A 24,935-nucleotide genomic window follows, 5' to 3' on the forward strand; every position below is an offset into this window, starting at 1 on the left:
CAAAACACAAAAATCAAATGGATTGTACATCCAAATGTAAAAGGTAAAACAATAAAAATTTTAGAAGAAAACAGAATATCTTCATGAGAGCGGGGTAGGCACAGATTTAAGTAGAATGTAAAAATGCTAACTAAACATGGCAAACACTGATAAAGTTGACTGTATTAAAATTAAGAACCTCTGATATCATTAACAAAAGTGCAAAGACAAGGCACAGAACAGGAGAAAATATTTGCAACACATACATCAAACAAAGATTTTTGTACCCAGAATTTATAAAGAACTCTTATAAATCATTAAGAAAAATATCTAAAACTCAGTAGACAAATGAGCAGAAAACCTGAACAGGCACTTCACATCTAAATGGTCAATCAACATATAAAAAGAGGCTCAATTTTAACTTTTAAGGGAAATTTAAATGAAAAAAACACAACATGACAGTGTGCATATAATTAACAGTACTGAACTGAACACTTAAAAATGGCTAAGATGGTTGGGGCGCCTGGTGGCTCAGTCGGCTCAGGTCACAATCCCAGAGTTGAGCCCTGCGTTAGGATCCCTGCTCAGCAGGGAGCCTGCTTCTCCCTCTCCACCCCTGCTCAGCAGGGAGCCTGCTTCTCCCTCTCCATCCTGCTTGTGCTCTCTCTTGCTCTCTCTCTCAAATAAATAAAATCTTTTAAAAAAATGGTTAAGACGGTAAATTTTATGTTTTTCAACCACAATTTAAAAAAACAAAAAAATGAAACCTGCAACGTGATTCTGCTATACACCGTAAGAATGCTACAATGAAAAAGCCAAGAATCAAGTGTTGGTTATTGGGGAAAAGGAACAACATAACCTTCATTCACTACTGTCAGGAGAATAAATTGGTATTTATACCAATTTCCAGTTTGGAAATTCCAATTCCCCTTCTAGATACATACCCAACAGGATACATGTATTTATTCATATTTACCAACAACCTTTTTGTAGATAACAAAATCTGAAGGCAACCCAAATGTTCATCTACAGCAAAATGGATAAATTTGGTATATTTATGTAAGGAAACATGACACATAAATGAAAATTAAAAAATTACAACTATATGCAATGTGACTCTCAAAAACATTATGTTGAGTGAAATAAGTCAGACAGTAAAGAATATGTGTTGTATGATTCTATTTATACGAGGTTTTAAAACAGGCAAAATTAATGGAACGATGTTAGAAGTGAGGATAATGTTACACTTGAGAGGGGAGTGACAAAGAGGACAGGAATGGGCTTCTGGTAATGTTCTTTTTCTTTCCTTCTTTCTTTTTCTTAAAAAATAAACAAACAAACAAACAAACTCAGTGATTACTCAGGTGTGTTCACTTTGTGAAAATCCACTTAGCCAAATTCAGGTTCTCCTGGATATTGTATTAGAAGGAGATTATTATATTCATAGAAAGAGGGATAACGGTGAATAAAGTCCTGTTTGATTGCATATAGACATTCCTAACCCTTATTTTCTAATATAAAGGAAACAGGGAGTTCTAATAAAGATTTAAATTTTTGCCACCTAACAGCCTTAGCCTCTATCTTCACTTGCGACCCTATGGCCACATACAGACAATTGTTCCCATATGCCACAACTCTGAACAAGGTTAGAGCTCCCTCTAGCACTTTTAACTTAGGAAATACCACAGGCCCTTCCAGAGCTGACACAGTTTGGCGCTGCCCACGGTTAAATGCAATATGGCGATTTTTATTTTTAATTTGCTTTAATTGTTGCTATGATATGAATAATTAATAGGCTGCCTAAGCCAGTTTTGTAAAGTTCACAATACAGAAAGCCAGGAGAGAAATATCTACTTAGAAAGGAGGCTTAAAAATGGTTATAACTGCTATAATATTAGGAAATTCAGAATATTTATTCATGATTTGTGGCAACATTATGTCTTACCAACAAAGAAACATACTACCAAGCACTTCCTACTAAAAAATTCTTCTGGTCTTCATTTATTTTTCTCTTCATGGCTGCATAACCGTTGTATCTATAGTACCGTGTAAGAGCAAAGTAGGTCAGTGTTAGGAGAAACTTGCTCTTCAATGAAGAAGAGAAAGGTTTGGCTGTAAACACTTAACCTAGTTCCATCTATTCTACAACAAGTATTTATTAGCATTAAATAACCCCCTGGACAATAGAGACCTATTCAAACTGAAGCCTGTACTCTTTTCCCATGCTTGTGAACTCCCTCCTTCACTGACACCTTAACCACTGGAAATTATGATTATCAGTGCTTCCACTTAGCAATGTCTATTTCACTTTTAAATATCGCCAGAAAGTATAATTTAGATATGATGTTGTAATCCTACGCAATCCAGACAGAATGTGAGCAGGCTCTAAAAGTTCAATGATTATGATACACACGACCATCTGGGAATGCAGCCAGAAATGAAAGGGACGTCATTTGTCATTATTGGATTTCAAATCTTCCCCGCCCTGAGAGAATCACTGCTTTTCAACTTTCTTGTTAAAATACAAATATAAAGCCAGCTAATAAATAAGTTCCTTGAATAAAGGAGGGAGGATGAAAGAATGAAAAAGAAGAGAATGTAGAGTCACCTTAAAAGTAAATTCATTTTAGTGAAGACTGTTACGTATTATTCATTACTCTACATTCTAAAATTAAGAAACAATTTTTTTTAGTGATAATATGAAACAAATATTTCCTATCAACCTTTTTTTTTTTTTCCTTTTCAAGCTATGGATTCCTCAAAAAAATGTGTCCATAATTAAAGGAGACTTTACCAATTTCCAAGGAGGATTTTCACCATTTTGCTTTTCAGCATTCTAAATAGAAATGAATACAAGTCAGTAGGATGTTCTCTCTCATGCTCTGGTTACACACAAGCACCTTTCTGCCAATGACAGTACACAATGGACATCAGTCTGGACCTTTCCTGTATGTAACACAAAGCCATGATGCCACGTCACCATTTAGTTTGGTTTTGCATCACATCTGCTGGTCACATGAACACAGCCACGTTCATTCCAACGGCAGCTCAAACTAGGGGTGAAATATTGTCTGAAAACAGTTCTTCATTAGCCTACTCAGAGACTCAGTCATGGCTTGTGTTCTTGCTGAGACAGGATTCACCATTGCTTCTCTTTCAATTCACCTAGTATCTGTTGGGAGCCCTGTACGACAGATCTAAATTAACATGACAGAAAAGCTATTTGATGCTGCCTCTTGGTTTCTCCACTTCACTCTCTTCTGTGGCATTCAAAGGCTTCAGAACCCGGGCATTAATTAAGCAACAGTTTTATTACACACAATCAAAGCCTGCAAAGAAAAACCTAACAGACAGCAAGAGGAGACTACAAGGTTCAATTAACAGTTTTACTTTTTTGTGGGTGCTAATTGAGGTATTTTTAATTTTATCATCTCATGTGGAATGCTGAAAAGGAAAAACACTATAAGCGCAAGAGAAGATTACAAACCTAAAATGTATTACTATATCATAATTTTATACAACCAATTTGCATACTTCTGTGTTTTCCAAATCCTGGCTACTTGTTAGTAAATTGCTAACATTTAATAGGCATCACAGAGAACATTTTTAGATTAACACCCCCCCCACCCCCGCACACACATCCACCCTAATTTCTATGTACTAAAATTCACAAACCACAGTGGTTGAAAGTACATGGCTATGGGGCTGGTCTGGGTTCAAATTCTAGTTCTGCAACATAACTTGGACAAGTTAGTTGATCTCTCTGAGTTCTAATTTCTTTGTATGCAAAATGGGGTTGTATGCTTCATGAGACTGTTGTGAGGATTTAAGTGAGAGTGTAATACCCCTAACACAGCAATTGGCACATTCTAAACATTCAATAAATAATGGTGCAAAAGGCTCTCAAATTTGGTAACACAATCTTAATACTTTAAAAAATATGTTTTACAAATTTTTTTTTTTTGTTTAGAAGTCAATTAGACTCAGCAAATAGAATTTGAGAATCGACTTTCTGCAAGTGAACATTAGTTCCATTCAAACTCTACGATGAAGGCAATTTACTTTTGCATACCATTTGCTTTTTATAAAGAACCTGTTTTACACATTTTCAACTGAGGGGAAGCAGGGAGTAAATAACAATCTAAGTCTCAAACTACTGAAGTTTTAAGAGCACTAAATAATAGTATTAATTGGCGATCCACAGCAACCTAAAGTGCATACCAAAAAAATAGTTATAAAAGGCCCTCACTTAGAATTTACCCTTATTGCATGTTTTCAGGTTATAATGTTGAGATAATGGTTCCTGTAAGTGTCCCAGTCTAGATGTAATCGTTTACATTATTCAGTATCCAAATCTTTCAAAAACATCCTACATTCACAAAACTGTTATCACCGCAAATGGAATCTACTGCAATGTAGATGTATGTGCTGCCTGTATCTGCTCCTTAGTGTTCATAACAAAATATAAATGATACCTATATTTCTTGGACTTAATTTCAGAATCCACCTCTTCCTTAAACATCACCCAGAGAAAAAGTTAACAAAAAAACTTCTTCAACCTATCAATTGTAAAGCCTAAAATGACACTATATTAATCCTACCAAAAAACACATAAAGCAAGATTCAAGGAAACTGATTTTTTTTTTAAGTCCCCTAATAAAACTGTCAGGTTTCTAAGCACTCCAATCACAAGAATAACAGAAAATACACAAAATGAAAAAGAACCTCACACATAGATGTAAATAAAGCCACTCTTTAGGTTGCCCATTAATCCACAAGTGGCATATTCATCTTATTTACAGTATTATACCCCCTGCCATGATATTCCATTACAGAGTCACGCTACACACTCCATAGTTAACACTGTAGGAACCATCTCTTTTTAAACACGATTTTCTCTGTATATTTCCCTTTTGGCTTGCTCTCAGGTTGAAAAAACAAAACAAAACTTTACAATTAAATTCCTTATGCTATTAGATATTCCAAGAAAATGTATATAAAGCTAAAGAAATGATGTCTGACATATAAAATAATTACATTTAGTTCACTCCTCTAGAAATTTCAACATTCCTGTTTGTCATGGTCTTAGTGCTCCAAATGAGCAAGTACTTCTTACATATAAGTCTGAGCATGAAATTTATGCAATCATAACTACCAAAAACTTCTGTTCTTTCCATTAGAGAACATGCAGGGAGATTCTATGTGTGTGTACATGCTAATAGTCATGTTTGCTTTTTGTTTTCATTTGCTTTCAGTGAACCTGTTTCATTATAACGACTCATTCCTCTCCTAAGCTTCTTCACTTTTCTCTGAAATAAGGATTTTAAGGTCCAACTATTAATTCTGATATCCTTACCATGTCTTTGCAATCACCAATCTATCTAGAAGCATGCAAACAAATATAAAAATATTTACTGAAGTGTAATCACAGCCTGAGCTTGGAAGCCTTAAGGGGTATTTTTTTAATTGACAAAATTAATAACCAAGCATAATTAGGAAAAATTAGGAAAAATAAATTTTTGGTATAAAAGAACTGCCAATATATACTTACAATGTAAATCCTGACACAGACAGTAGGATGAGATCTGTATTCCAGAACAACTTCTAAAACAATTAGGAAGGTGTGAGTCACCACCTTGAGCTGGCTGTATTGGACTCATTTTATATGTAGAACAATGGAGCATGGAGCCATGCGGTCATCTTAGATACTTTAAAGACCTATGTTTATAAGGTAAGTGATCATTATTGAGTAAGCATTTAAAGTTACATAGTAGCATTACTGACTAGGTAGCCTAGAATAGAGATAGTTAAGTTTTCTGAATACACTATTTGGCTCAGTTCAGTCAGAACAACATATCTTACAAGCAATAGAGGAGACAGGGGAGATGAAGAAATAACATTTGCTAGATGTCAAAGTGTTACAGAAATCAAATGGAGAAAAGCTATAGGTGCTTCGTAGTGTGAAGGAAGTATAATGGTAGGCGAGATATATAGGGCCTCCAAATACTATTTGAAAGGCAACCTGGTGTAGTATAGAAGGACTCTGAAGTCAGAGAGATCAGAGTTCAAAACTTGACCCTACAACTTAGGGATGTGAAAACTTGGGAAAAGGCTTAACTTCTCTAAGTTTCAGGTTCCTTATCTATAAAATAGGGGCTATGCATCCATCTTACCAGGTTCACATAAGGTTTGAAACAGATAACACAGCTAGCACTATAGTGCCTAAACATAGAGCTTAAAAAATATTAACATATTCTTGGGGTGCCTGGGTGGCTCAACTGGTTAAGCATCTGCCTTCGGCTCAGGTCATGAACCCAGGGTCCTGGAATGGAGCCCTGACTCAGGCTCCCTACTGAGAGGGACCCTGCTTCTCCCTCTCCCTCTGCCACTCCTCCGGCTTGTGCTCTCTCGCTCTTTTTCAAATAAATAAACTCTTAAAATAAATAATAAATAAATAAATAAATAAATAACACAGCTAGCACTATAGTGCCTAAGCATAGGGCTTAATAAATATTAACATATTCTCTCTCCTCCTCAAACTCTTGAGGAGTACAAAGTGGAAGAGAAAAAAAAGATAAGATCTTCCATCCTGAAGATACATGAGTAAAAAATGGCCATTTTCCAATTCTTTTTTTTTTTTTTTTAAGATTTTCTTTATTTGAGAGAGAGAAAGTGAGAGAGCATGCATGAGGGGGTGGGCAGAGGAGAAGCAGACTACCCGCTAGGCAGGGAGCTGCAACGCAGGGCTTGATCCCAGGACCCCAGGATCATGCATGACCTGAGCCGAAAGCTGATGCTTAACTGACTGAGCCGCCCAGGCGCCCCTTCCAATTCTTTATATAGGAATATATCCTTAAAAATCAGGGGGGATGGGGAACTTAGAAAGGATTATAGTAGCATCAGAGACTCAATTGGTTGCATACATAAGAACTTTAACTAAAGGTATATTAGGTGAGCTCCAAAGGACTAGACTAATGAAAATTTCTCTAAAGTGAACTCTACTCATGAGATTTGGGATTAGTAGAATTTAAGGTAACTTGGTAATTCTAGCTCTGTTAGGAAATAAAAAGGAGTTTCTTCATACCTGGGATGCAAGCGTGGTTCAATATTCGCAAATCAATCAGCGTGATACATCATATCAACAAGAAAAGACTCAGGAACCATATGATCCTCTCAATCGATGCCGAAAAAGCATTTGACAAAATACAGCATCCTTTCCTGATTAAAACCCTTCAGAGTGTAGGAATAGAAGGTACATTTCTCAATCTCATAAAAGCCATCTATGAAAAGCCTACTGCAAATATTATTCTCAATGGAGAAAAGCTGGAAGCCTTTCCCTTAAGATCAGGAACTCGACAAGGATGCCCACTCTCGCCACTATTATTCAACATAGTACTAGAAGTCCTTGCAACAGCAATCAGACGACAAAAAGGGATCAAAGGTATTCAAATTGGCAAAGAAGAAGTCAAAATGTCTCTCTTTGCAGATGACATGATACTCTATATGGAAAACCCAAAAGAAGCCACTCCCAAATTATTAGAAGTTATAGAGCAATTCAGTAACGTGGCAGGATACAAAATAAATGCTCAGAAATCAGTTGCATTTCTATACACGAATAGCGAGACCGAAGAAAGAGAAATTAGGGAATCCATCCCATTTACAATAGCACCAAAAACCATACGTTACCTTGGAATTAACTTAACCAGAGACGTAAAGGACCTACATTCTAGAAACTATAAATCACTCTTGAAAGACATTGAGGAAGACATAAAAAGATGGAAAGATATTCCATGCTCATGGATCGGAAGAATTAACATAGTTAAAATGTCCATGCTACCCAGAGCAATCTACACTTTCAATGCTATCCCGATCAAAATACCAAGGACATTTTTCAAAGAACTGGAACAAACAGTCCTTAAATTTGTATGGAAACAGAAAAGGCCCCGAATCTCCAAGGAACTGTTGAAAAGGAAAAACAAAGCTGGGGGCATCACAATGCCGGATTTCGAGCTGTACTACAAAGCTGTGATCACAAAGACAGCATGGTACTGGCACAAAAACAGACACATAGACCAATGGAACAGAATAGAGAGCCCAGAAATGGACCCTCGGCTCTTTGGGCAACTAATATTTGATAAAGCAGGAAAAAACATCCGGTGGGAAAAAGACAGTCTCTTCAATAAATGGTGCTGGGAAAATTGGACAGCTACATGCAAAAGAATGAAACTTGACCACTATCTCACACCATACACAAAAATAAACTCCAAATGGATGAAAGACCTCAATGTGAGACAGGAATCTATCAAAATTCTAGAGGAGAACATAGGCAACAACCTCTACGACATCGGCCAAAGCAACCTTTTTCATGATACATCCCCAAAGGCAAGAGAAACAAAAGATAAAATGAATTTATGGGACTTCATCAAGATTAAAAGTTTCTGCACAGCCAAGGAAACAGTCAGAAAAACTAAGAGGCAGCCCACGGAATGGGAGAATATATTTGCAAATGACACTACAGATAAAGGACTGGTATCCAAGATCTACAAAGAACTTCTCAAACTCAATACACGAGAAACAAATAAACAAATCAAAAAATGAGCAGAAGATATGAACAGACACTTTTCCAATGAAGACATACAAATGGCTAACAGACACATGAAAAAATGTTCAAAATCATTAGCCATCAAGGAAATTCAAATCAAAACCACACTGAGATACCACCTTACGCCAGTTAGAATGGCAAAAATAGACAAGGCAAGAAACAACAATTGTTGGAGAGGATGTGGAGAAAGGGGATCCCTCCTACATTGTTGGTGGGAATGCAAGTTGGTACAGCCACTCTGGAAAACAGTGTGGAGGTCCCTTAAAAAGTTAAAAATTGAGCTATCCTATGATCCAGCCATTGCACTACTGGGTATTTACCCCAAAGATACAGACGTAGTGAAGAGAAGGGCCATATGCACCCCAATGTTCATAGCAGCAATGTCCACAATAGCTAAATCGTGGAAGGAGCCGAGATGCCCTTCAACAGATGACTGGATTAAGAAGTTGTGGTCCATATATACAATGGAATATTACTCAGCTATCAGAAAGAACGAGTTCTCAATATTTGCTACAACATGGACGGCACTGGAGGAGATAATGCTAAGTGAAATAAGTCAAGCAGAGAAAGACAACTATCATATGATTTCTCTCATCTATGGAACATAAGAACTAGGATGATCAATAGGGGAAGAAAGGGATAAAGAAAGGGGGGGTAATCAGAAGGGGGAATGAAACATGAGAGACTATGGACTATGAGAAACAAACTGAGGACTTCAGAGGGGAGGGGGGTGGGGGAATGGGATAGACCGGTGATGGGTAGTAAGGAGGGCACGTATTGCATGGTGCACTGGGTGTTATACACAACTAATGAATCATCGAGCCTTACATCGGAAACCGGGGATGTACTGTATGGTGACTAACATAATATAATAAAAAATCATTAAAAAAAAAATAAAATAAAATAAAAAAAAATAAAATAAAATAAATTAAAAAAAAAAAAAAAAGGAGTTTCTTGAACCAGGGATGTACTGTATGGTGACTAACATAATAAAAAAACATTAAAAAAAAAAAACGTGTTTCTTGGTCATTCAGCCAGTTAGACATTCTGTAATTACTAACATAAACAAAAAAAAGATGCCCTCAAAAAGGAGACGTTTATTTAACACTGATCTTGAAGAGCAAATCTTACCAGAAAAGAACTCTAACAATAAGAACAAATATTGGCAAGATCACTAGGTCAGATGGAAATCCACAATGATATGAAAAAAAGGAAAAACACCAATTTTATTTTATAGAAAGTTGGTATAGAGTAGAATAGCCATTTAAATTCATAGCTCATTTGCCTTACAAGCTGGAGTCATGACACAAGAATAAGATTTTACATGTATGGATCCTGAGCTCATGGGTACTGAAAGGTTAAAAAGGAGAGCTCAAGTTACACAAGCTTTGTAAGCGATCTATTTACACCATATGACTAAGAATGTATCCATGGAGAGTTTATGAGCCCAGGCTTCTGAAACTCTCAAACTAGGAGAGAGGAAAATGAACAGCCACAAAAATCCATAAAAGCTGTGAGTATAAAAATCTCTCTTCCAGAGTAAGGAATGTAGAAAAGTATCATGCAAAATTCTACAAGTGGACTTTAAAATATTAAAACGCACAGTAGCACCATTCTCTTAGAGTGTGTGTGTGTGGGGGGGGAGTCCTAGAGACTATTTCGTATTAAGTCACTGATCCTAAAATACTGAATATGAATATTTTCAGGAAAAGCTATCAATCAAAAAACAAAACAAAATAAAAAATCAGGTTTCTGAAAGAATTCGAAAACGTATACTAAAGATTTTGGGGCCAAAGGGGTGGAAGATGGGTACTACAGGAAAGTGAAGTGCCTTTATTCTATGGGTTTTGCATAAGGGTATAATATCAGGGACTTACCTTCTATAAATATAGCATCTTAGGGCTGCAAGGCTAGAATCTCCATTAGTTACACATATAATGAAAAAATATGAAAAAAATTCTATTAACTATGACGAGAAAAGATCACCTTACACCTAACCTCAATATTTCATACTACAGGCTCTTTACTGTTAATTCTGTACTCAGATGGGTACCTGATAACTGGTTTTTATGTGTTAGTACTTTGTTTTTTAACTTTTTTAAAAAAGATTTTATTTATTTGAGAGAGCCACGAGTGAGTGAGAGAGCACAAGCAGGGGGAGAGGGATAAACAGACTCCCCTGCTGAGCAGGAACCTCGACTTGGGGCTCAATCCCAGGACCCTGGGATCATGACCTGAGCTGAAGGCAGACACTTAACAAACTGAGCAGCCCAGGCGCCCCTGTGTATTAGTACTTTAAATAAATGCCTACATCAATTAATTGTTAATATAAAAAACCACCAACTTATTTTATATGTCTTTGGAGGGTAACTGGACTCATTTACATAGCATACATTATATTCTTGCTTTTACAGTAAGCAACTAAACTTACGGTGTAAAGATTAAAATACTGAAAACCTCATACCTTTCCCAAAGCTAAAGCCTGTCAGAGTAGGCCTAGAAAACAGGCACTGATTTGGCAGAGAAAATCTGGCTCATTGATATCTTCCATAGCTTTATACCACATTTTCCAATATTACAGGGATAATTAACAAGGTTTCAATTTTAGTATATCTGAACTTTAAATGGATGAATCAGCCTTTAGTCTCAGTCACTGCATAGATTTCTCCCCCCCTTCCTTCTATAAACACCATACTTCATTGATGTTCAATTCTCAATTATATAAATTGAAATAACACAGCCCTCAACACTGAGAAGTCAAAGGCGGGGGAGGGGAAGAAACAGTGATTTTCCTAATAAACAGAATCAGGAAAGGAACACAATTTAAATATGCCATAGCTTACTACCTGGACTTTACTCCTCTTTTAAATAACGCAAAGTGACAAAAGTGCTCCAAACCAGGAAACTCTCACGCTACTTACAAGAAAAACTATAAACTGGAGGGGTTGGTGGGAGATCGACAAGACAGATGTTCTTAAAATTCAATTTCTTTGCTTACTTGATTAAAAAAAAATTAAAAATTAAAACCCAATGTGCAATGCCAAAGAAAGTATACTGGTAATCAAAACCCTAAATGACACCTGACAGAATTACAGCCTATAGATCACTAATACATCAACCATATTTGTGACACTACTTTGGAGAGTAGGCAGTAAAGTCTGTAAACCAGCTCGCGAATGGAAACATAATGCCTGCACACAGCAAGAAAAGTATGACGTAAAATGCACAGATTTTTTTTTTCTTTCTTTCCCCTTTCAGGAATTGTGCCTGGCATCGTGCAGCTGTGGTGCTGCCTTCAACACTCCCTGCGTTTCCAATCTTGCTAATTAAAAGGTTGATCACAGAACAATGCTCTTCTCATTAATTTCAGTGTTCTGATTGGGCAGGATCCCTGCTTACCCCACCTGATCTTTTCACACTGCTGAAGTTAATGTGACAGGAGCCCGAAGATGGATTACCTGCTGCCATATTGCCCATCGCCTCCAATCAGGAGCTATCTGTGTAAACTGATTGTTCTAATTTGCTCTCATTATTTTTACAATATCAGGAGAAAATAACGCACACAGCTCACTGTCAAAGCCATGAAAATCAGCCATTAGTTAAACCCAGACACTGAGTGGCTTTATTAGAGGCACTGCAGTTTATTGATGTAGCTCCAGTCAAACAAGGCAGCATTTGCTTCAGTAGAAGGAAACGTTTATACTGAAAGTAAATATTTATTGTAATAATACCCACAGCAACATGGTATTTTGAATAATCCTGTTCTTATTTCAGAAGCTTTGTTTTGACACAAATAACAACAATGAAGAGTTGGGCTGGCATAAGTAGATAACATTTAATACACACTCAGTAGCATGAAAATCTGTCTATTAACACAAATCTATGAGCACTCCTCACCTCCTATACCTTGTATAAATAAACTCTATTCTGTGCCTACAAATGCTAATCGATCAACAAATAATGGAAGTTCTATTCTGCTCCACACAACAACAAATATTTTTCCCAAACAGGCATTTTATGACTTAGGAATCAAAATTATTCCTGTAATGATCATACAGGTATAGTTTTAAATAAGAAAAACTGTATTCTTGTACAATGTAAACATTCAACAAGAAAGATTACTGGTCCTAGTATCATAGATATTCACAATATATTGTGGAAAAGAAAATAAGCAATGTAGTGAAGCCAGCTAAGCAGACAAGCTAGGTTTTCAACCCTTCGGTAAGAGACGGTTTCTTAAAGTGGAAGGCAGAACTCTACAGAAAGGTTTGATAGTCCATGAGCTAATATCTTTAAAAGATTTATTCTGGGCACAAAGAAAATATATTTTCCTGTTGTAAAGAAAATGCTAAACTCTAGAAGAAAACAGATTTGAACTTGGCCATTTCTAGTCTTGTTTGGCTATGAGCAGTTTGTAAAATGTTAGCTAAATGCTGCCTGAACAGCATTTTGGGGGGCTGGAGAAGGAAGGTATAAATAATAGAAACTGACGCTTTTTAAATAAAGAAATTTAGTCCACATACTCTTCCCCCTCCCCCCTTAAGTATTGAAGGAAACATGGCTTCCTCCTGTTTTCTTTCTACACTAAGATTCCTAGGTAATGTGAAGGCAAGAGTATGCCCTTCTTGCTGTTCCCCTTTTAATGGCCACTTTTCTTTTTCTAAGAAACGTGTGCCATGCTTTTCTCCTTAAAATTCCTGCACTAAAAGACTGCACCATACTGCACTCCGCAAAACGTGCTGATGGCGCCAATTACAAGCCCCCAGCCGAACGCTCCAGCCCCCACCATTCGGGCAGATTTATGCGGACTCTTGCCGACGTTATTACAAGTCAGAGTTTATTGGGAAATTGTTACATTATGCGGAGTGTCTAACAAATTGCTTATGCTGCTATAATTGGATTACAACAGCCGCTTGCTCCCACCGGTAAGATTAGGCAAGTAGGACTCCTGCCGATCTCTGAGCGTTAGCAGTAATTTTATTTGCCTTGCCTCTCTCTTTCCTAACAACATGCCTCTCTCCCTGCCAGCTGTCTGCTGAAAAGGCACAGGCTTGTTCCTTGGCCCTAACAATGCAATTACAGCCCCGCAGATCGCACTGTTTGTGCATTAAGTACAGAGCCAAAACGAGGCGAATTGATCGTTTGACTTTTGGAGAAGCCATGTGATCTCTCGATGCGGGTGATCCGACATGCATCAGCAGGCAATACTGCAGTCAATTCTTGATGAAGAACTTTCTTCCTTCACCCCTCTCTCTCCCAACCTTTCCTTTTTCACGGAGGAAAACACTGACTGGGCTCATCATCTCCTGCTAATCTGGACCTATCCACAAAGACAAACTTAATCTTATTAGCTCCCTGGCTAGATAGAAATGTGAATAGGTTCAAGCATCTTGAAGTGCCTCAGTCAAATATATCAGTGGTTCCCAACAGTTGAACCACTGCTGCTATCTTTAAAAAAAGGTTCATAAAGAGTTCACTGAGGAAAAAAAGTTTACAAAAACACTGTAGTTCAAAAGAACTACAGAAAGTTTCAGGTTCTGGCAAATAAAACTGCCTTGGAAAGGCTTTGTTTGAAGCTCTGTCTATATTCAAGGGCCCATCAAGAATCAGCATGGAAACCCGTGTCTGCCTTTCTCTGCAGATCTGCCCTGCTGGAAGGTGCTGGCGGCCAACATGCAGAATCAACGCAGCTGACTTCAGGCTTCAAACAGCCAGTCTGATCCCCACTCGTGGCAAAGTTTTACACGTATTTTGTTGACAGCTTTCTGCTTCTTGTTTCTTTCTCCTGTATGTTTAGCAATGTGTGCAGGTAGTAAGGAGAATGTGTAAGCAGTTCTCTCACTCAAGGGCACAATTCATGAAGATTCTCACTGGGGTCTGGACTTCTCTTTTTTTCTTTTGAAATTAATTCTCTTGAAATGGTTGAAAATGATTTTAAATTTTACCAAATTAATACGGACCAGGATTTCTGTTCACACTTCCCTCTCCAGTAGCATATGCTACTTAGGGTTCCTGAAGATGATTATACAACAAATGTGCAGTCAATCTGATCCATTTGGTGTCCCATGTCTGTATTCCTAAATATCATGCACATCTAGAAGGTTATGTGTTCTTGCAATCCTTAAGCTGACAAACACACAAACTCTTGTTTATAACAATGGTCCTTGATTATTACCTCAAAGTGAGCTAGGAAAAGTCACTTTACTAGTATTTCTCAGAACTTCTCTAAAACTCCCATTGACACTCATTAAAATCATATGAACATTTGAAAATGAAAGAAAAAAACAGTACTTCTGAACATTATTCCTGCCTTTTTTGAAATAGCAATACGCTAGTGTGTAAAATGTTACATTCCAGAGTTTTTCCAACCTCATCGGCCTCGAAATCTTAACATGTTCTCCACAAAGCTAATGTTTAGGCCCAACAGAGAGGCCTGTGCAAAGAATGGCCCATCTGACAGGCTACTTGTGGAACAGTATATTAAAGGAGCCTGTTAACATGTAGTTTAAAACTCAAAAGAAACTCTGAACAGCTGAAATGCCTTATAAATAGCGCAGACCCAGAGGAAGTGCAAACGTCTGCATTGTGAATTGTAGATCTTAATTACCGACAATGGCTGGTACAGCAAGTAGCACGGAAAAAAAGTGAAACAGTTGCACTGTTCATGGTTGGCAATAATTCTTCAGGAAAATATTTACTATCAATCAGTTATGAGAAAAGGGACTCTGTGCTCGTAAAACAGCACGTTGCTTCTCATACCAGGACCATTTTGCTTCAGCATAATCTGAATTTAAACAGCTTGTTTCCTGCGGATATAATTTTGGAAATAAATAAAACAAGTCTTCTATCAAAATCTGGAGTGAGTGGAAAGGAACATCACATTTTTCTGTCTCAGTCAGTTGCAAACAGATTATTAGTCTCAAGTAAAAAACAATAACAACAAACAACCACAATACAGAACATCTACAAAGGACTACCGAACAGGTTTATTTTCTAAAGATAAAGAGGCAGAACTTCTCCTACCTGGGCAGGAATCTAGGTAGATGTGTTCAAACAACTTAATTTTAATTCTGTGCATGCACGTGTAAAACATAAATTAGGAAAAACCTGAAACCAAAATTTTCGGTAAGATTGAAATAAAGTCAGCAAAAAGAGAACATAAAAAATTAATGCTCTTCATTTTTCTAGTTAGTTTTCTTTACCAATTAAAAACCATCATGAAGGTTGACAATTAGGTACAATGTGATTATTGATTTTAAAGACTAAGTTGGCAGTCAATAATGACTGTCCATTTAAAGCTACAATAAATACAGAGCTCGTCACGCTCCAAACAAATCTCATGAACTAAGAGCTATAATTATAATTAGTAAGAAGGAAGGCTTTGGACGAAAATAAAAGACATCTCAATGCCTCCAAATATTACTTGGACTAAGTTATGCTGATAAAACGACTCATCCTTCATTTTTATTTTTAAATCTTTTCTTAGGTCTCATTCTTCAAGTCAGAGATTCAGAAGATTATTATTAACCTAGAGTGGCTATAGTTTGTCTTACCACTTTGTTTTCTTATATTCTAAAGAGTACAAATTGGTCCCTCTTCATAGACCTATTATAAAACATTTATGGTAAAGTATTTCTCGCAAAGACAAGTCACATACTATGTACTATAAGGTCTGAACGTAACAACTTTGCTGTTTTTCAGGGAATGACTGGTATTAATGTCTTCTCTAAAACTCATAATAAACAATAGTCAATAATAATAATGATTGTCTCCACCAAACCAAAGTCACTCTGAATTAGCTCCTTTGAACTAGAGGACAAAAATGTTGATACAAATATATTATAGTTGTTCTCACATGGAGATGGCTGGACATTCAAGGCCACTTTGGAGTACAATCTGAATCAACAACAGACACTTGTACCAAGTGAAAAGCTACTGCAGGCATATCAAGCATAGCAGATGAAACTACTCAGTTAAGGGCTAAAGGTAAAGAGCAGGAAACAAGGACAAGCTTGCAAACCTACAAAAATGATGGCAAGTCATTACCTTTCAAAGGTCAAGAAATAAATGAGGCCAGTAGAAACAGCACAGAATCATGAGATACATATAACACATGTAAATAGAAAAGGAAAAACTTGTTCTCTATTCTCATGTTATTGGTTCCTCACTAGAGGCTGTTAAAAGAAAGAAATTTTTTTAGCTACATGTTTTTATTTGCCACTGACCAACTGATTATATGGCTCAAATCTGAAGCAATGAACCAGAAGCCAGGATGTGGGCCAATGAAAGTAAGCAGAAAGTTAGATGGGTTCCAACAGGAAACGACAGAAATCATTATTAAATTAGGGTATTGAAGGAGATGATGAAAGGATATAGGTGTCAGAATAATGTTAAAATAAGCAAGAATGGGATAAGAGGGTCACCATCTGGGAGCAAAGGAAACAGACAGATGAGCAGCAACAAGCAAACTTATTTCCTCACCCAAGAGCATAAAAGAAATTATGCCATTGTGCCAGATGCCAGAAGATTTCTAACCATGCACCACTGAAGTAGAGGGTGGGAGAAAAACAAAACAAAACACATCATACAGACACACACCAACATGACTCTACAGCTTAGAGATCCTGGCTTACAAAGTATGGAGAAAACAAAAGGAACAGATGCTCACTTGGCCAGCTCTCAATGAAACTCATTAAAATTGTCACCCTGTCCTTGGATCGGTGCTCATGCTAAGATTTTACCTTGTTTAGCCAGAAGTCACCCACTTGTGATGAAACTGAGCAACGTGGCCAAAAGGAGAAAGATTATTTTTAAAGGCCCAAATAATTGATTCCACATTTCAATGTACGAATGCTAGATACAAAATAGGGTCGATTAGCACTTGCTGGTTGTGACTAAATGACTGAAAAAATAAATATGTAATTTAATTTTTTCATATTTTACAGTAAATTACTAAGACACTCTAAGAGACAACTAACTCTTTTTAAATTATAATTTTAAATAAATTGACATTTCTTATATGGATCATTTCTAATGGTTATAGTTTGTGTGATATACTTTCAGTTGATTAAGTTAGGTCTAGTGACTACAGCATGTTTTAAGAAATAGAATAAAAATAATAAAAAATGTTGCTGTCCTTTGATTTTTTGTAGCAAAGGATGAAGACTACCTGATTACCAGCTCCGACTCCAATAATAACAGTAAGTAACTGTGAGCCTTAGTGTATAGTAAAATAGACTAAACTAAAGTAGTTAAAAGTTGGGAATGTTCTAACAGTGACAAAACCCTGAACAGTTATTAAGGCAATAATTTTGCATATATGTAAGGTAAAATTCTAGAAACAGAGCCCATACTGGAAATTTACTTACTCCTGGAATAATCAAAATTGCTGTTATCTAAATTTAGGTCAAAGTTCCTATGTAATTAGAGATACTTGGAAGATTAGAGCCATAGTTAATACAATTATTCGACCATAAAGTCTCTAATATGTGATTACTTTTGTATCTATAGAAATGCACATGTTTTACACATGAGAAAAGGTAGCTCATATGCATGATAAAACATACCGGTCCACTCAGATCAAAATCACCAAACGCAATATTTCTATCATTGACCACTCAATAAATAATAATAGCGATATAATAATTGGATTTTCTATTGCATACTTCACAATCCTTACAATGGTTACTCTATACTTAATTACATTTAAAACCCATGAACAACCTTATAAAAATAATTTTATATTTTCTTTCACGAATCTTACTTATTTGTAGTAATCCATAACTAATGTCAAGTAACAAATGTGAATTAGACGAAGTGCGACCAGAATGCATAACCAAAAACTTCTTTTGCAACTGAAGAGATGGAGACTCCAACTTGCAGTCTGCTTTGGAAAAGATGCCTGCTATATTCCTTTTTAAATATAAAATCCTGTGATAATCTTTAATAGCAATACTGAGTGAAGATGTTTATAGATAAAGCATTGTTATGATGCGGTATAGTAATATTGATGAGTACTATTACTTACTTTGGCCACACAATTTTCAGTCTTCATAGCAGTGCTTGCTAGACATACTGTTTCTTGGTTTAAGCAGAGTCTGGCACAGCTGTTATAAGTCTGTAAAGAGAATTTTTTGGAAATATGTTTAAATATTAAAATGCGGTCACATACAGTTTTCAAATTCTGTCCTATTCTCAAAATCAACACATGAATAGACTTATGTATAAGTTCCAGATTTATGGGAACTGGAAAAAGGTAGGCAGATGGAAGTAAAGAAAGTGAGAGCCCACAAGAGCCAATGATGAGCTCATGAACAAGTATGTAAGCAGCAGTGGTCTCATTGTATGTGTGGAAGGTGGGGGTGCTACTCAAAAATGTGCAAAGGACTTGAAAAGCCGTTTATCCAAAGAAGATATACAAATGGCCAACAAGCACATGACAAGATGCTCAACATCACTAATCATTTCAGAAATGCAAATCAAATCCACCATGAGATACCACTTCATAGCCTAGGATGGTTACTATTAAAAAACAGAAAACAACTAGTGTTGGCAAGGATGTGGAGAAACTGGAACCACTGTGCACTGCTGGTGGGAATGTATAAGTATACACTGCTGTGGAAAACAGCATGGTGGTGGTTCCTCAAAAAAATTAAAATTGGAATTACCATATGAACCAACAATGCCACTTCTGGGTATATACCCAAAAGAAATGAAAGCAGAACCTTGAAAAGATATTTGTATATCCATGTTCCTATAGCAGCATCATTCACAACTGCCAAAACATGGAAGCAACCCAAGTGTCCACTGACAGATGGAGGGACACACAAAATGTGGCATATACAACAACTGGAATAGTATTCAGCCTTAAAAAGGAAGGAAATTCCGACATATACTATGATATGGATGAACCTTGAGGACATTCTGGTAGGTGAAATAAGCCAGTCACAAAAAGATAAATACTATATGATTCCACTTATATGAAATACTTAGAGGAGGCAAAATCAGAGAGACAGAAAGTAGAATGATGGTTGCCAGAGCTGGGAGAAGAAATAGGGTGTTATTGTTTAATGAGTATAAGGTTAGGTTTTACAAAATGAAGAGTTTTGGGGATGGATGGTGGTGACAGTTATACAACAACATGAATGTATTTAATCCACTGAACTGTACATTTAAAAATGGTTAAGATGGTAAATGTTATGTTACATGCATTTTACCACAATTTAAAAAATCAGGTTATATTTTACAGTAAGCAAACATTAATAATTGGCCAATATAGTAAAACAATATTTTTAAGTTTTCACTGATGGTATAAATCACGTTTCTCAAACTTTAGCATGCATCAGAATCATTTAGGAGGGCTTGTTAAAACACACATTGTTGGAGTGCCTGGGTGGCTCAGTCAGTTGGGCAACCGACTCTTGATTTCGGCTGGGGTCATGATCTCGGGGTCAGGGATGGTGCCCCGCATCAGGCTCTGTGCTTGGCATGAAGTCTGCTAGGGATTCTCTCTGCCTCTGCCCCTCCCCCCATCCACTCTTTCTGAAATAAAATAAATAAATAAAATCTTAAAAAAGAAACAACAACAGAACCCAAACACACAAATTGTTAGGTCCCACCCCCCCAGCTTCTGAGAATTTGCTTTTATAACAAGTCCCTATTTGATGTTAATGCTATTGGTTTAGGAACACTCTTTGAGAGCTACTATGTTGGAGAACTATATGTTTTGGAATTAAAGAAAAAATCTTAAAATATAAGCCATGTCTTATAACCAACAATAGGAAAGAATCCATTTTTTAAAATTCTAGATTACAGAGTAGTTGCAAAATGAGTTTCTGTATACCCTTCCCCCCAGCTTCCCCTTATGTTAATGACTTACGTAACCACAGAACACTTATCAAAACTAAGTAATTAGGGGCGCCTGGGTGGCGCAGTCATTAAGCGTCTGCCTTCGGCTCAGGGTGTGATCCCGGCGTTCTGGGATCGAGCCCCACATCAAGCTCCTACACTAGGAGCCTGCTTCTTCCTCTCCCACTCCCCGCTTGTATTCCCTCTCTCGCTGGCTGTCTCTGTCAAATAAATAAAATAAAATCTTTAAAAAAAAACTAAGTAATTAACTTGGTACAATATAAAGAATTTCTTTTGAGTTTCACCAAGTTTCCCACTAATACCCTTTTTCTGTTCAGGATCTAACCGAAGACGCCACACTAAATTTAGTTATCATGTCTCTTTAGTTTCCTCTAATCTGTGACAATTTCTCAGTCTTGTCTTTTAGAACTATGACACTTCTGAAGAGTACTGATTAGTCTATATAATGTCTCTCAATTTGGCTTTGTGTCATGTTTTCTCATGATCAGATGGAGGTTATACATTATTGGGAAGCATACCACAAAGGTGATGTACCCTTCTCAATGCATCAAGTCAGGAGGCATGTTATTAAGTATTTCTAGTGATGTTAACCTTTATCATTTGCCTATGGTCGTGTCTGCCAAGATTTTCCATTATAAGTTTGTTATTTTTCCTTTAGGAATTACAAAATATATTGGGGGAAATATTCTGAGATGATGCAAATACTTGGTTTCTCTTTCAACTTTTGACTGCTAATTTTAGCATCCATTAGTGGATCTTGCCTATGGTAATTTTTCCTGTGGTGTTTTGATGGTGATTTTTAAGTTTCCCTCTTTCCTTCCACGTTTACTAAATGGATTTTTTTTTTTCTGTGAGGAAAAGCTATGATTTCTCCTATTTACTTATTTATGTCAGCAACGGATTCATAGATATTTTAAACTATTCAGTTTTTGGTCAATTATCATTCTTTGGAAAGATGTAGATAAAAAAATTAAAGAAAATGGAAAAAAAATATTTTTCCATTTAGACAAATTAAACTTTTATTTATTTATTTATTTATTTATTTATTTAAGATTTTATTTATTTATTCGACAGAGACAGAGACAGCCAGCGAGAGAGGGAACATAAGCAGGGGGAGTGGGAGAGGAAGAAGCAGGCTCATAGCGGAAGAGCCTGATGTGGGGCTCGATCCCATAACGCCAGGATCACGCCCTGAGCTGAAGGCAGACGCTCAATCGCTGTGCCACCCAGGCACCCCTAGACAAATTAAACTTTTAAAAACTTATATCCACTTAACTGTTTTATTCTTATATAATTTAAGTTGAAATTATTTCAAAACACATCTTAAAGATTTTATTTATTTATTTTTTTGTCAGAGAGACAGAGCGCACAAGCAGGGAGAGCAGCAGACAGAGGGAGAAGCAGACTGAGCAGGGAGCCCGATGTGGGACCTGATACCAGGACTCTGGGATCATGACCTGAGTCGAAGGCAGATGTTTAACCAACTGAGCCACCCAGGCATCCCCAAAACATATTTTAAAGGAATAAACTGGATCATCTGACTTTGGTGTATAGCAGCTATTGGTGCATGTATCTTCTGGCTCAGGGTTCAGCACTTCTTTTGCAACTACTAATATCACAAACATTTATTATTCATGTATAGACAACATAAAAGTTTTTAAATGAAACTTACTATGTTTTTAAAAGACATTTATGAAATAATTGGTATATACTGAATAACATAAAAAATGTAAGCCAAAGAGTTCAAGTTCTAATAATGCCAGAGATGCTTACATGGGATTAGCTCTCATAAGATAAAAATTATAAACCATGGGAAAAAATTTTAATAATAACTACTTGAAGGCACTGGAGAATGACCTAAAGTAGTAAGAAACTGGGGGAAGGAGTAGACTGACCTTGAAAGAGGAGAAACACACAGGGTAACATCCATATTTATGTGCTTTTTCCCTGAGGGTACTCACCAATCTACTTGATGCAGGGTGACTAAAATTCAATTAGAAACCAGTTTATTGGCTTGATATGCCAAAGGATGGAGTTCAGGGCTGCCATAGTGGCTGGAGATTGAGAAGAGAAATCATAGAAAATAGACCCATAGGGGAGGCTCGATTCTCCTCTAATCCATGGCTAATCACCAAACTATATACATGAATGGGAGACTATAATGATTTCAGTGGAAAATAATATAAGACTGAAAGACTGGAGCAGGGATTGCAGCTGTTGCCCGTGAGGGGAGACAGAATTTAGAATCTGATTCCCACTAAATTAGAGGAACTTATTAGGCATCTCAAACTTTCACTGAAAACCTGGAATGACCCTGCCTTGAGAGTAAACAGTAAGTCTTAGGAGTAAAGGCTCTACCTTAGGACCAGGGGAAAAATCAAAACATAACCTGCCCTAACAAATGTAAACCAACACTCTGTGAAGTCATCAGTCAGTAAGTTAATCAGCAGATCAGTAGAAGATAAAAGAATCCAGAGTCTCTGCAATGAGTAATTTATAATGTCCACTGCATAATCAAAAATTGCTAGAGATAAGATGCAGCAGATAAACGGAACCCATAATCAAGAGAAAAAAGAACCAATAGAAAATGGCTCTGAGATGTTCTAATATGGGAATCAGCATATAAAGGCCTTACAGAAGCTATAATAAATATATTCAACATCTTAAATGAAAGATACAGTCATAATGGATAAACAGATGGAAATTTTCACCAGAAAAATGAAAACCTAAAATGAACCAGATATATTCTACAATTGGAAAGTATATTATCTGAAATTAAAAATTTACTGGATGGGCTTAAAAGCAGACTGGAGATGGCAGAAGAAAAGATCAATGAACTAAAGATAGATCAACTAAAATGATCTAAACTGAAGGATAGAGTAAAAGAAAAAAAATGAACAGAGGCTCAGTTATCTGTGGGGTAAGTGTTAATGATCTAACATATGTGCAAACTGGAAACCCAGAAGAGAAGTGAGAATGGGGCACAAAAAAAGTTATAAAAATAGTGATCAATTAGTTCTCAAATTTGGTGAAAACGATTGGTTTACTGATCTGAGATTAGCAAACTCTAGGGAGATTAAATACAAAGATAACAAGAACTAGGCACAAACAGTCAAAACTGCTGAAAACCAGTAACAAAGACAAAAACCTTGAAAGAGCCTAAAAAAAAAGGCATGCCCCATATATGGGAGCCAACATTATAAATAAAGGCAGACGTAGAAAGTTTCACCATAAACAACGAAGGCTAGAAGACAAGAAACAACATGTTTAAAGTGCTGAAAGGAAAAAAAAAAATCTCAAACCAGATTTTTCTTACTATAGGAGAATTATAAATATGAAAAGGGAGAGATCTAGAACAAACTCTGTGGTACTGAATTAGAATTGCAGGTACCAATATAAATTCATGGTTTTCAAAATATATCAATATAGATGTAAAATATAAGTTAATGTTTAAATCTTGGCTTCTAAATAGCATTTTACACTGAAAGGAACCATAGCTCTCTGGAGAAATGGCTGATTCCAGGATTGGGCAGGGAAAATACTAGATGAACCTGGAGAGACACAGGGAATGATGGATATATGTCAGAGGGGCACAGATGTCAACGTAAAGGGGCTCTCGTTAGTCCAATATAGAATAATCTGAGTATTAAAATAAAATGTATGAACAGTTTACAATCTGTTGAAAAAAATAGGGCACATTTCTTGAAAGACACAAATTACTAAAACTGACACAAGAAAGAAAAAACCTGAACAGCTCTGTGTCTATTAAAGAAATTGAAATGGTAAGTGAAAATGATTCCACATAGATTAAAAAACAAAATCTTCCCCCAAAAGAAAACCTCTAGCCCAGATGGTTTCACTGGTGAATTCCATTAAATATTAGGGAAGAAATAACACCAGGACCATACACAAACACTTTTAGAAAATAGAGGAGGAGGGGAAAACTTCTCATCTCATTTTATGAGGGCAGCATAACCCTGACACCAAAATCTGACAAAGAAATTAGAAAGAAAACTACAGGGGTGCCTGGGTGGCTCAGCTGGTTAAGTGTTCTACTCTTAGATCTCAGCTCAGGTCTAGATCTCAGGGTTGTGAGTTCAAACCCTGCACAGGGCTCCATGCTGTGTGTGGAGCTGGAAGGAAGGAAGGAAGGAAGGAAGGAAGGAAGGACGGGAGGAAGGGGAGAAAAGGGGAGGGGAGGGAACGGAGGGGGTGGGGAGGGAAGGGGGGAGGGGAGGGAAGGGGGGAAGAGAGAGAGAAAGAAAAAGAAAGAAAGAAAACTACAGACCAATATCTCCCATGAACAAAGATACGACAATTCTTAAAGTCAATTAATGTAATTCACCATATTAACAGAATTAAGTGTGGAGGGGAGCATTTGACAAAATTAAACACTCATTCATAATGACAATAATAGCAATAAAACAAAATCTCAGCAAGCCAGAAATAAAAGGGAACTTTCTTAATCCCATAAAGGACATCTAAA

At 36.7% G+C, this 24,935-nt stretch overlaps 1 protein-coding gene across 8 annotated transcripts in view; it reads right to left on the reverse strand.

Annotated features, from left to right (window-relative positions):
* The window catches only part of BTRC (beta-transducin repeat containing E3 ubiquitin protein ligase), a 171,391-nt gene that overhangs the window by 47,844 nt on the left and 98,612 nt on the right, over positions 1 to 24,935 (reverse strand). For 6 of the 8 annotated variants that reach the window (XM_026493923.4, XM_057308816.1, XM_057308815.1 and 3 more), the window contains one exon: positions 18,609 to 18,698. In XM_026493923.4, coding sequence (XP_026349708.1) covers positions 18,609 to 18,698 — 90 coding nt within the window. Of the gene's footprint in view, positions 1 to 5,530; positions 6,382 to 18,608; positions 18,699 to 19,956; positions 20,118 to 24,935 lie in introns of those variants that run through there. The other 2 variants (XM_057308817.1, XM_057308818.1) reach the window with 2 other exon arrangements.

The sequence above is a fragment of the Ursus arctos genome, unplaced genomic scaffold, assembly GCF_023065955.2.
Source record: "Ursus arctos isolate Adak ecotype North America unplaced genomic scaffold, UrsArc2.0 scaffold_7, whole genome shotgun sequence".
Lineage (NCBI taxonomy): Eukaryota > Metazoa > Chordata > Mammalia > Carnivora > Ursidae > Ursus > Ursus arctos.